Genomic DNA, 12,178 nt, shown 5'->3' with positions numbered 1-12,178 from the left:
AACAACCAGTAGATTAATGTTAAGACATTAATTTTGAATGATACTGATGATGTGATCTCATTCTCCCAATTTAATGAAAAACTGCAAACATACTTTTTATGTGTTTCTGATGATCATTTGCTCTCTATTTTTGTTTTAATGCCTTAATGACCCTTCATAATTAACCTTTCCTTGTTTGTTTTAGTTGGATGGGGCAGAGCCGACTGGACAGCTGCAAAGTGCTGATGAGGAAGTCGTCTCTGCAGCCTGCCGGCTGGTTTGTGAATGGGCGCAGAAAGTGCTGAGCCAGCCTTTTGATACAGTCTTGGAATTGGCTCGTTTCCTTGTAAAAAGTCACTATATCGGTACCAAGTCAATGGCAGCTTTAACAGTAATGGCAGGGGCACCGGCAGGTAATGAGATAAGTGTTGAATCAGTGTAATAGGGGATTTTTTTTGATAATATCTTGGTTTGAGAAAGCACATCAGGACATACTTTAAACACCGACTGAGCATTTGAGCATACATTTACATGATTTTAGTCCACGTTGCAGCAAACTAATTTTCTTGCTGGTAGTCTAGGTGAAGAGAGCTAAAATAAGCTTGGGTCTCGGTTTAATGTGTGATTCTCCCGTTCCTCCACTGAGGACCCTGGTCTTTTAAAGCACTTCAGGGCATGTGAGTAATTGTGCTGTTTGCTAGATTAGGAATTTGGTGCTGGTGCTGTGCTTGTTTGTAGACAGACTGCTGGTGTAGCTGTGTTTCTGTCTGATAACTTGCCCTAATTTAGAAAAAATTGTCTGTCTTAATTTTCTTTCAAGAGCAGATTTTCTTATGGCATTTCTGGTGTCAGGTGCAGATTCTCCTGAGGTGTTTGATCAGTGTCAGGTAGCACAAGTATGTCAGCTGCTGCTGCTGTTGATCCCATTAGAAATAAGGGCTTGAGGGGCATTCTCCAGGGGCAGTTGCGTGACTGAGATTCCAGCACTCGATTTCAAATCTTCATTAAAGACTGAGATAAAGAGGAAGGGTTATTTTGTATTCTGCTACATCAGATTGAATTCCTGTTCTGTTTGGTCTCTAGGTTGGTTGTACATTTTTGTGTTCTGTTTCCCTCTTCATGCTCAAAATCAGTCACTTAATCATTTAAAGTGGGTTTTCTATGGCTGTGGATGGAGTAAATTACAGAAAACAAAGGATGAGCAGTGCAGGTGCACAACGTGCTCCCCAGACTTCCCTCTGGGGAGTTCTGCCCAGGCCTGTCAAGCAAAATGTGTTTAGATCAAGGCAGATCTCTTGACTTGAGGCAGGTGATTTCAAATGGAAACTGGTGGTCAGGGCTGTAGGTTGGGGTGATCCCATTTGGATCACGTTCTTTCTCCTTCCAGCTCTTCCCTTTATTGCAACCTGGAACTGACAGGTGGCAGTGGGAGGTTTTGCTGTCTGTGTGCTCCTCGTTTACACATCGTTGCTTGGCTTCACTGGTTCTGCTTGCTGTGCTGCTAGAAGGAACACTAGGTATATGCACAGCTCTTCAACTGATGAACCTTCTCCCCCTTACTTCCTTCAAGAGAAGATGGTTTCCTTCATGGAAAAGGGCAGTTAATTTCAAGTGCACGCCTCTGTGGCTTGAGTAGTCATTTTGGGAGAGGTTTTTTTTCTAGAATGACAAGTAAAATATTCCCGTTCCTCTATATCACAAGGAACTACAGTGTCTCTGTGCCTTAACTGAGGAAAAAGCAAACCTTTACCCTCCAAAGAAAAAATTGGGGTTTTTTTCTTATAAATGTTACTTGCCTTCAGTATTCAGCTCATCTAGATTAATTGTTTTGCAGTAATTGCAATACATTTGGGCATTTCACTGCTCTGTAAAGAAGGAATTGTGAAAGTAGAGATGCGGTAGTGTTCAAGCTATTGTGGTACATGCAGACAACTGCTGAGAAGGGTAGGTTCCCAAACCACAGTTCCTAAGCATGTAATGGGTATCTAAACTGAAATACTTGCTCTGAAGTGTTGTCAATTAATTTACAATTAAGAGTTACTTTAAAAATGATGAAGCCTTCGATGTGTAAATTAAACAGTGTTAAAGCATTTTTAGAGGGGCAGTTCAACAGGGTTCATTGGGCACTGAGAGAGCATGCTAATCCTCTTTGACTGTTAATAAACAAAAGATTATAAATGTGATGCGATTTTGTGAGGGAAATAGGTACCAGCTGCACAGATGAGACTAATTCCCTGTTGTTCTCCCTGGAAGCACCACTTGCTTGCCTGGGATCAGCAAAGGCATTGTCTCTACAAAAAATGTTCTCTCGTTCTAATTTCCATTTCCACCACCACCACCCCTTTTCCTTCCTTTTTTTTTTTCTTTTTTTTCCCCTGGACACTTTTCTTGCCCTGCTTTCACCATTATCCCTGATCACACGCAGGTTGTGATCCATTCTGATATTAGATGCATTGTGTTTAATGCCTTGGCATAATATCATCTGCTCAGCGCTGCTCCTCTGTGACACAGACCTAGTCCTCTGTGACACAGACCCACAGCTTTCTGGAAAGATTTTTCATTTGTAAAGCTGCCTTAGACACTGATAACAAAACAAAAACAATTGTAAAGCCTCCTCTAAAGCATATCTGCTGCCCTCTGCTGTCAGTTAAAGGAAATGCATCGTTTTTTCGATGTTGCTGACACAAAAGTGGCCGTTTGGGATTACTAGAAACAAGATGCCAGTTCGTAGTGGTTTTAGCAGCTAATGCCCAACTGGTCTAACAGAGAGAGGTTTTGCCACAAATGTGGAAATAAACGGAAACACTGAATAGGTTTGAGCATGAATGGGTTTGAGCAATTTGGATGGGAAGCACCTTCTGGAGTAGGTGTTCCCAGGCTGGTTGTGGAGATGCCTGCCCTGTGTTCTGTGCGGTTAGATACAGAGTGTCACTACAGCAGACCAGGTATGTGTGGTTACAATTCATTCTTCTTTTGTATTCAGGAATAAAAGGGATCCCCCAGCCCTCAGCTTTTATACCTACTGCTGAAAGTAATTCCTTTCAACCGCAAGTGAAAACTCTGCCATCTCCTGTTGATGCCAAGCAGCAGCTGCAGCGTAAGATCCAGAAGAAGCAGCAAGAACAGAAACTGCAGTCTCCTTTGCCAGGAGAGTCTCCAGCAAAGAAAACGGAAGGCTCTGCAACCAATGGTGTGACCAGTATATCTAATGGAAGTCCTGCAATTCTGTCTCCTCCGCCTATTGGCATTGTTGTGGCAGCTGTCCCCAGCCCAATACCGGTAATGCTCTCCAGCAGTTCTCTAGAGAAACCACCTTACAAAAGGGTTGTACGTTGCAGTGGTGTCAGTGGGATAGAGAAACTGGTTCCGCTCAAAGGCTTGGGTCCCTCGATGCTTTTCTGTTCCAGTGACTGTTTTACTACACGAGTTTCAAGATCGATACAGAGGCAGCAGATTTCTGATCACATAGCATAGGCCAAGTAGGTCTTTGAAGTTGTTGACAGTGAGATTTCAGCTAGCAGCAATTAAGGTTATACGTGGGAATAATTGCCCTTGAGATGAAGTTTAACCAGACGAGAGAGCTGCCACCAGTCATGTGGGTCACTGAGCCCCTGACGTGGAATCTAAATTGCCTTTCATTGGCCCAACACATTTAGTGACAGCAACAATTTTATTTTTGCATGAGTGTCAGTAGTATGGAACATCTTTGTCTTTCAGCCATACAGAACTGGGCTGGGGGAGGCGGGGGAGGTTATTTGTTTTTAAGATGTTAGCTGTGTTGTTAATTTCAATAGGTAAGCCGATTTTTCTGCCTGATAGTGGGTTTGTATTTCACTGGCTTTTGAAACCGTAACAATGAGGACTGTTTGAACACATCCTCTCTTTAATCTTTGTATGTCTGTCTTTTTGTTCTGTGTGGTGAAGGATTGTATGAGAATGACCCTTTCCATCAGCAGAAGAGCAGACTAGTGTGTAGACCAGTGCCTCATGCCTTAAAAACTGAGGCCACATACCTGCGTACCAATCCTTAGGCAGACAAATATAAATTTTCTTGTGTGTAGTTGAAGAGCTTGCTTTTTTTTCAAACTGACATTCACTAGATTTGGTGTATTGAGCTGTGGTGTCCTTCACCTTTGACATGTTTGGGAATGAGGTGGTCTGTGGGCTTTAGGGACTTTCTTCCTTCATTGTTTGTTTCTCACTCTCTCTACAGGTGCCAAGGACCAGGCAGTTGGTGACGTCTCCAAGTCCTATGGGATCATCTGATAGCAAGGTCCTGCCACTCAACGTTCAGGTGGTCACTCAGCACATGCAATCAGTCAAGCAGCCACCAAAGACTCCCCAGAACGTTCCTGCCAGCCCAGTTGGTGACCGCTCTGCCCGACATCGCTACCCGCAGATCTTACCGAAGCCAGCAAACACCAGTGCTCTCACCATCCGCTCTCCCACGACGGTGCTGTTTACCAGTAGCCCTATCAAGACTGTTGTGCCAGCTCCACATGTGAATTCCTTAAATGTGGTGAAAATGACAGCAATATCCCTTGCCCCAAGCAGCAGTAATGTGCCCGTCAAACAGACGCCTTCAGTTAGCAGTAGTGCAGGAGCAGTGGAAGAAGGGAGGACTGGTCCACAGATTAAAAATGGATCTGTTGTTTCACTTCAGTCTCCGGGATCCAAGCCTAGCACTGTTGTAGCTACGCCTGCAGTCAAGATCAAAATGGAACCAGAAGCACTGCTGGATGAGAACTCAGTACAGGGCCAAGAGAGCTCTGATGTGTCGAAATCCATAAAGGCAACCCCTGACCTGCCTCCTGCTCAACTAATTAATTTTGAGGTTGCAACCTTGAAGGTTTCAGCTGATGATGTTCTGGAGGCAAAACCAGGTAAGGGCTGTGATCAGGGAGCTGAAGAAGCAGGGACCAAATATAAAACACAATCTAATGAGATCACACCAGTTTCTTCAGCAGGCAATAATCAAAACACTCTAAAGCTCTCAGTTGCCAGTCAGAACTTGTCCAGCACCAGCATTGGTTCACCTCCTACTGGTGAGTCTACAATTAAAGACAAAACATGCACTAAAAGTCCAAGAAAGCGACAACCTTCTATGCTTCAGGATTCCCAGGTACCACCTGTAAAGAAATCTCTGGTGGAGCAGCTTTCAGCTGGTAATGCCACAGAGGGCCAAAAAGCAAACGGTGTTAAGAAGTCTCCGAAGGTTGGATCGTTAACTAACAGTGACAATACGGCAACACTTGCTCAAGTTCCCAGCACAGTACCTGTGAAGGTACCTGTACCCTCTACAGCTGCAGCAAACTTAACAACAGACCTTTCTTTGAGCACCACTTTAAATACCAGTGATTCTACTTTAGGACAACAGCTTGCATCAGCATCATCTCCAGATATAAAAGTAAAATTGGAAGGAAACTTGTTTATCATAGAAAACGATTCAACATCCGATGGCAGCTTTAACCCAAATACATGGCACCATATCACCAAAACCTCTGACTTTGCATCTGTGAATTGTGAACAGCAGCAAGATATCAGTGTTATGACTATTGCAGGGCACTCTGGCTCTGGTGACTTGCAGGAATCGGCCTGGGAGCCGGTGCACTGTGAAGGTATACAGCAGGATGCGTACGCCCAGCAGTTACAGAGCCAGATCCAGGAGTCCTCCTTGGGTCAAATACAAGCACAGTCTTCAAATCAGTTACCTCTGCAGTCTGAACTGAAAGAGTTTGAACACACAGTCCCTCAGTCGAACGAAAACTTCTTTTCCTTTGATGATGACCTTACCCAGGACAGCATTGTGGAGGAGCTGGTGCTCATGGAGGAGCAAATGTCCATGAATAATTCCCATCCTTATGGTGGTTCTCTAGGAATGGCACTTCAGAGTCAGACGGCAGCTCAAGGAGCTCCTGTGTCATCTCATCCAAGCAGCGTGCACTTTTACCATTCGATCCATAACAACAGCACTCCAATTCACACTCCCACTCCCACCCCCACCCCGACTCCCACCCCCACCCCGACTCCAACACCCACCTCTGAAATGATCGCTGGATCTCAGAACATGTCTCGAGAGAGCCCCTGTTCAAGGCTGGCTCAGACAACTCCTGTAGACAGCGCTCTAGGAAGCAGCCGGCATACGCCCATCGGCACACCACATTCGAACTGCAGCAGCAGTGTCCCTCCGAGTCCTGTGGAATGCCGAAACCCATTTGCATTTACTCCCATCAGCTCCAGTATGGCTTACCACGATGCCAGCATTATATCGAGTAGCCCCGTGAAGCCAATGCAGCGGCCTATGGCTACCCATCCCGACAAAACCAAGCTTGAGTGGATGAATAACGGCTACAGTGGTGTTAGTAATTCCTCAGTTGCAAATCACGGCATCCTTACGAGCTATCAGGAGCTGGTGGAAGACCGCTTCAGGAAACCTCACGCTTTTGCCGTTCCTGGCCAGTCATACCAGTCCCAGCCGCGCCACCATGATACTCACTTTGGTCGCGTGACTCCTGTGTCACCCGTGCAGCACCAGGCAGCCTCTGTCAGTAGCACCACCAAGCAAGAGGGCTTTGCTGTTCCTGCTCCTCTGGACAACAAAGGAACCGGTTCCTCTCTCAACAACAGTCTGAGATGCCGGAGTGTGAGCCCTGCTGTCCATCGCCAGCGCAATCTCAGTGGAAGCACTGTTTACCCAGTTTCAAATATACCACGCTCCAACCTGACACCTTTTGGAAGTCCGGTGACTCCTGAAGTTCACAATGTATTTGCTAATATCCATGCAGACACCAGTGCCAATAACATAGCGCAAAGAAGCCAGTCAGTCCCGTTGACTGTGATGATGCAGACGGCCTTCCCATCTCTTCAGAAACAAACAAACACTAAAAAAATAACTAATGTGTTGTTAAACAAACTTGATTCTGATAGTGATGATGCAGTGAGAGGTTTGGGAATGAACAACATGCCCTCAAATTACACAGCCAGGATGAACCTCACTCAGATTTTAGAGACATCCGCGGCTTTTCCTAGTGCCAACCCGCAAAATATGATCAATTCCAGCACTTCAGTTTATGAATTCCAAACACCAAATTACCTCACAAAAAACAGCAGCACCGATCAGATCAGTTTTTCTTCTGGAGATAACCAAGCACAGTCAGTCATCGGAGAGCAGCAGTTAGATTTTAGCAGCACTGTAAAAGACCTTTTAGGGGAGGACAGTCTGCCAACAAACCAGCAGCTGGTGAATCAGGTGGCATCAGATCTTAATAACGTTGCATCTGTCTTTTCCAGCGACATCAGGTTGTCTTCCGAGCTCTCAGGCAGCATTAATGATCTGAACACTTTAGATACAAATCTACTGTTTGATCCAGGTCGTCAGCAGGGACAAGACGATGATGCTACACTGGAGGAATTAAAAAATGACCCCTTGTTTCAACAAATCTGCAATGAATCCATTAACTCAATGACTACATCAGGTTTTGAGTGGATGGAGAGTAAGGATCATCCTGCTGTTGAAATGTTGGGTTAATCTTGTTTTATAATATGTATGTAGCACACTGTATCTAAAAGACAGACGTATTGTATTTGTCTTAATGGAAGTGCCTCCCGCAGCAGAAACACTTGCTATGTATTGTGGCATTTTTAAAAAAGTTTGCTGTACCTGTTGCTCATTCTTCAGCAGGGAAAAAGCAGTCTTACCAATTTTAAACAAATCTCTGAAGGTGATGGGCTATCAAAGAGCCAGTATTAAAATTTGAATTTTATAGCGTTTCCCATTCAACATTTCTTACTGTAGCAAATAAAGAAGTGGTTAATAGCCAGCCAGCAATGCTGTGGTTTATATAATAGCCAGCCAGACAGCTATGGCTGAGGCTTTGGGAGGGTGTTAAGTCAGGCTCATTAGTAGGCTTTCCGTACTTTGTATTGCTTGTTACTTCTTAGTAGGTGATCCTTCATGGGCCTCTGTTGTTCAGGTCTGAAATACAGGGTGCCTGCAGACAGGTAGGTGCTGGGGAGTGGGGAGAGGTGAACCCGGTGACTCGCAGGTGCCCGATCATTGTGTAGCTAGCTGCCTTGAGCACTGCGCAGTGGTGAACTGTGGGAAATCTCTGTAGCACGGGTGCCATCGGCATCTCTAGTAAAATGCAGAGATAGCAAAAACCTAACAGGAATGATCAAGGAATAAGAAAGATGCACTAAATTTTTTATTTAAGAGAAATAAATCTATGTAGTTATTTTATCCATTAATATTCATGACATACTTGATATTTTAGTTCTCACTTAAATGTTTTTATATTAGGTAAAATTCATGCGAAAAGATTGTGAGCACTGAGATTTAATCTAGGCATAACACCCTATTTTAAAGTGATAGGTACTGTTTAATTATTTATCAATGCTAGAGAAGGAACATATATTTTCCCTCTTTTTTTTTTTTTTAAATAAAAGGGCTGCTGGAGCTCATTAAAAACTATTTTTAAAGATTCATTTTTTAAGTTTGCTCTTTCCTAACCACATGGAGGGTGTAGGAAGATGTTCTTTTCTCTGTATTTCAGTAGGTTGAGCCTTGCTGTCTTTCTTGCTTGCGCTCTCTCAAACAAAAGATGATTACAATATTAGAAAATGTGGTTGATCTAAAAATATTTCATATAGAGCCATAATACTGCCAGGCACTTTACAGATACACAGTAAGATGTGATCTTTCTTTTGGTAAAACTTCTTTTAAAAGTACTTACTGTTTTAGAAGCATTAATTCCATTTTCATAAGTGATTTGACAGGACTGATGAATCTGATTATTTTATATTTTTTTTATAGAAGTTCTTAGCTGCCCCTCTGGAAAATGAGATTTCTGCCTCACTAGTTGGCTTGAACCAAAAAAAGACCTTTTGTTTTATCAGCATGGCATGGATTCCTCTAATGGTCAAAAGACAGAAGTACTAACCAGCTGTGACCCTGATGCTGGAAAGGACTTGCAGAGGCAAGCTTTTACAAAAGAAGTGGTGCACTGAGGATACTACAATACCATCCCTTAAGCTTCATATAAAATTGATTATTTCGCCTGTGAACTGACGCTCACAAAATGGAAAACAGAGCAGAAGACATTTTCATTTCTTGCATTACTTCTTTGTGGGGTCAGGAATTTATGAAGGGGGAGGCACAGGCCCGATAACACCCCCTAGATTTACTTAAGGAGAAAATACTCAGATTTTTTGAGTGATTAGTGGGGTTTTTTGTTTAAGTGTCTTGATGGTCCTCTGTTTCTTCCGTTTTTGCTGATGAATTGAGATCCCAGTACTGGTCAATTTCTTGGGCAGTGCTGATTCAACTTATGCTGCTGCATTGGCACTCAAGGTGCTGGCGTACCACGACTTCTTTTCCTCTTGCCCCAGTTCATCACCAGTTTGTGGCCTCCTCTGTGGGGATAAACAGTTGTGCCAAGCTATAGCACCTTAGGGGGGCCTGATTTCACTGTGCTTGCATCAGAAGTTTTGCCGCTGTGTCAGGAACAAACTTGGAGAGTTCAGATCCCTCCTTGAAGCACATGGATGTGCAATAGTGTGGTTTGCTTTATTTAAGACCAAGTGACCCTTTTAAGTTTTGATAAAATTGGGAGGAGACTAAAAAGTGCATGGTAGCCTTCTGCTTGTTACCTTGCCAGGTGTCTGTCGGTAAGGCTTGAACCATTTTTTTGTAGACTAAAGTTGCTGAAGACAGGGCTTGAGTTCTGTACCTGCCTGTGGCCTTTTGCCAGAGATGTGCTGAACATCCTTTTGTTGACTTCACTGGGTCTGAGAGACACTCAGCACCATTTTGTGTGTGGGTTTTTTTTTTTTTGGTTCCCTCCTCTGACCCTGTGTGAAGTGCCAGCACTACTGTGAATAGGTGATACTTACCTTCTGATGGAGTGATGGGGAAGGACACAAGCGCTGGTGCTGCAGGGAGAAGCCGCATGCACGCTGCAGCAGTCCATGTGCTCGCATGATGTGCTGGCCTCGCCTCCAGGTTGTTAATGATGAGGCTGAGGTGGGCTTGGGGGAAATAAGTTTTTGCCTGACTCTACTAGTTTTTTAAGAACATTTCTCGGAAAAGCAAGAGTAGAGTTAAAGCTGATGTATTCTAAATTATGCAGCCATCACCAAAGGTGTTGAAAATTATTTTTAAATACAGGCATTACATTGGGCCTAACATGGCTTAATTAGGGGAAATATTGTATAATCAGTGGTTTTAAAGCAAATGTACATTTAAGAAGTGTTAAATTCAATAAGGATTGGTTTCGAGTAAAATCCAAGGCACAGGCACAGCTTTGTACATTGGTATGTATTATTTTAGAGGTGTGTTTGTATTGGTGTTAGAGTTAATAATGTTAGGTCCCTGTACTTAGTGCGAGTTAGTTCTTTACAATACATTGAGACAGAGCACTACTGCACACCAAAGTATGCAATACCCAAAGGAAAATTCTGTGATTCTAACAAATGGAAGCCTGTCTGTGTCAGATACTCCAAAACAAAGAATTTGAGACAATTCTGACCCCTTGTTTACATTATTGGCTTCCTACTAACATGAGAAATAAATTATTTTGATAGCAGTTTTTGCTAAAGTATACTAACTAGTGAATTTGTACCCTGTGTACAGTATTGCCAACACTTTAAATTGGGTTGGTTGGTTAGTCCAGCAAACTTTCTGGGTTCATATATTGCACTAAAATTCTGTTGAACCTGTGGCAGGCACATTCCTTAGGATAAATGCAACAAATACGGCCCACAGATTTAAAAAAAATAATTAAAAAAAGCAAATAAAAAAACCTTTTTAATGTGTTTCATTATTATAAAGGCAAAATGTCATTAAAAGTGACAGGTGAAATTGTCTTATGTAGCAATGTGCATTGATCTCAATGAGATATTTCTATTTCTTATTCTCTTACATGAGAATATTACAGCAGGAAAAATTAAGTTTAGTTTGCTTCACCATGTTAATACATGATCACAAAACGTGCATGAGTGTTAATGACTTAATCTTGTACAGTACTAGATATATTCCTGTAACCACTTATTTTTTTTATTCTTTTGCTGTATTGAAACTGGTTCAGTGTTAACCAGGTGAGCATAGTTATTCACAAGTTATTTACTTTTTTTATGTTGACTAATTCAGCTTAGTTATTGTTGAATATGTTCCTTTCTTGGATTATTTTTTATTGTTCTGGTGTTGAAAAAACATTTTTGCATCATTTTATCATGATAAGAATTCATGAAGTAAATAATTTGCAAATAATTGCAATAAGCACTGACTTCTGAACTGAAAAGAAGGAAAGCGTTTCTTGTGCAGTGCATCTGAGGTTCATATAATAGTCTTGTACTATACTGTGCTTTATTTACTGCACCGTAAAGAAAGAAAAATCCCTGTTCCACGTTTTCATTTAGTGCAGGAAATCCAGTTTCTCCCCTTTTCCCCAGTGTTTTGTTGTCTGTTGTACTGCTGAAACTACAGTAGTTGAATATTGCAGTAGCATTTCAGTTATTTTTTTTATTGAAAGTGCTCAAAAATTGTTTTTTAAATGTTTTCAAAAACAATAAAAACATTTTATATTAAAATGACTTTTAGAGTTTTTTCTTTGTATGGAAAATGCATGTTAAGGTTGACCTAAAATACAGATCTCTCTAGTTTGGGCGAAGATATATCACAGCTGCCCAGTTGTACCGACTTGCAGCAGTCACACACTTAAAGCTGAGGATGCAGGTGAATCTTCCTAGCCGGGATGCCGGGCCAAGGGGTCAGTCTGTGCTCTCAGACTAATCTCTTGAGAGAAGTTGGTGGTAATGGGCTTCTGACCATTCACTTTATATTCCATTTCTGTAGGTATCCCTTTTAAGTGTCACTTGTGTGGTGATACTGTTACATTTGGGGGAGAAAAACAGCTGCAGCTTACAGTTGAACCTGACAGTTCAAATTTTCCATCAACTATTCAGATAACATTTTGGCTGAGGCTGTACTTCAGCACATGGTGGTGATAGTTGTGCTGGTTAGAGTTGTCATCACATGTGGCTCTTCCATGCTGCAGACATCCGGGTGTGGGTGCTGGTCAGAGTGTTAGTTTTCCTGTCACTTTCAAGTGGTGGGTCTTGCTGTTACGGCATGTAACATGCTGTTGCTGGTATAGCCATCCACAGGGGGGGTGTGTGCTTGGTTGTTTTTCCTTTTTGATAC

The 12,178-nt window shown here is 42.5% G+C and overlaps 1 protein-coding gene across 1 annotated transcript in view; it reads left to right on the top strand.

Annotated features, from left to right (window-relative positions):
• The window catches only part of RFX7 (regulatory factor X7), a 51,453-nt gene extending 39,888 nt beyond the window's left edge, over positions 1-11,565 (top strand). Inside the window, exons 7-9 of the mRNA XM_040600180.1 lie at positions 185-392; positions 2,963-3,258; positions 4,193-11,565. Of these exons, the coding sequence (XP_040456114.1) occupies positions 185-392; positions 2,963-3,258; positions 4,193-7,507 (3,819 nt within the window). The 3' untranslated portion in view covers positions 7,508-11,565. The remainder of the gene's footprint in view (positions 1-184; positions 393-2,962; positions 3,259-4,192) is intronic.
• Positions 11,566-12,178: the final 613 nt, after the last annotated feature.

The sequence above is a fragment of the Falco naumanni genome, chromosome 7 (assembly GCF_017639655.2).
Source record: "Falco naumanni isolate bFalNau1 chromosome 7, bFalNau1.pat, whole genome shotgun sequence".
NCBI lineage: Eukaryota > Metazoa > Chordata > Aves > Falconiformes > Falconidae > Falco > Falco naumanni.
This window is presented reverse-complemented; position numbering and strand designations above follow the sequence as displayed.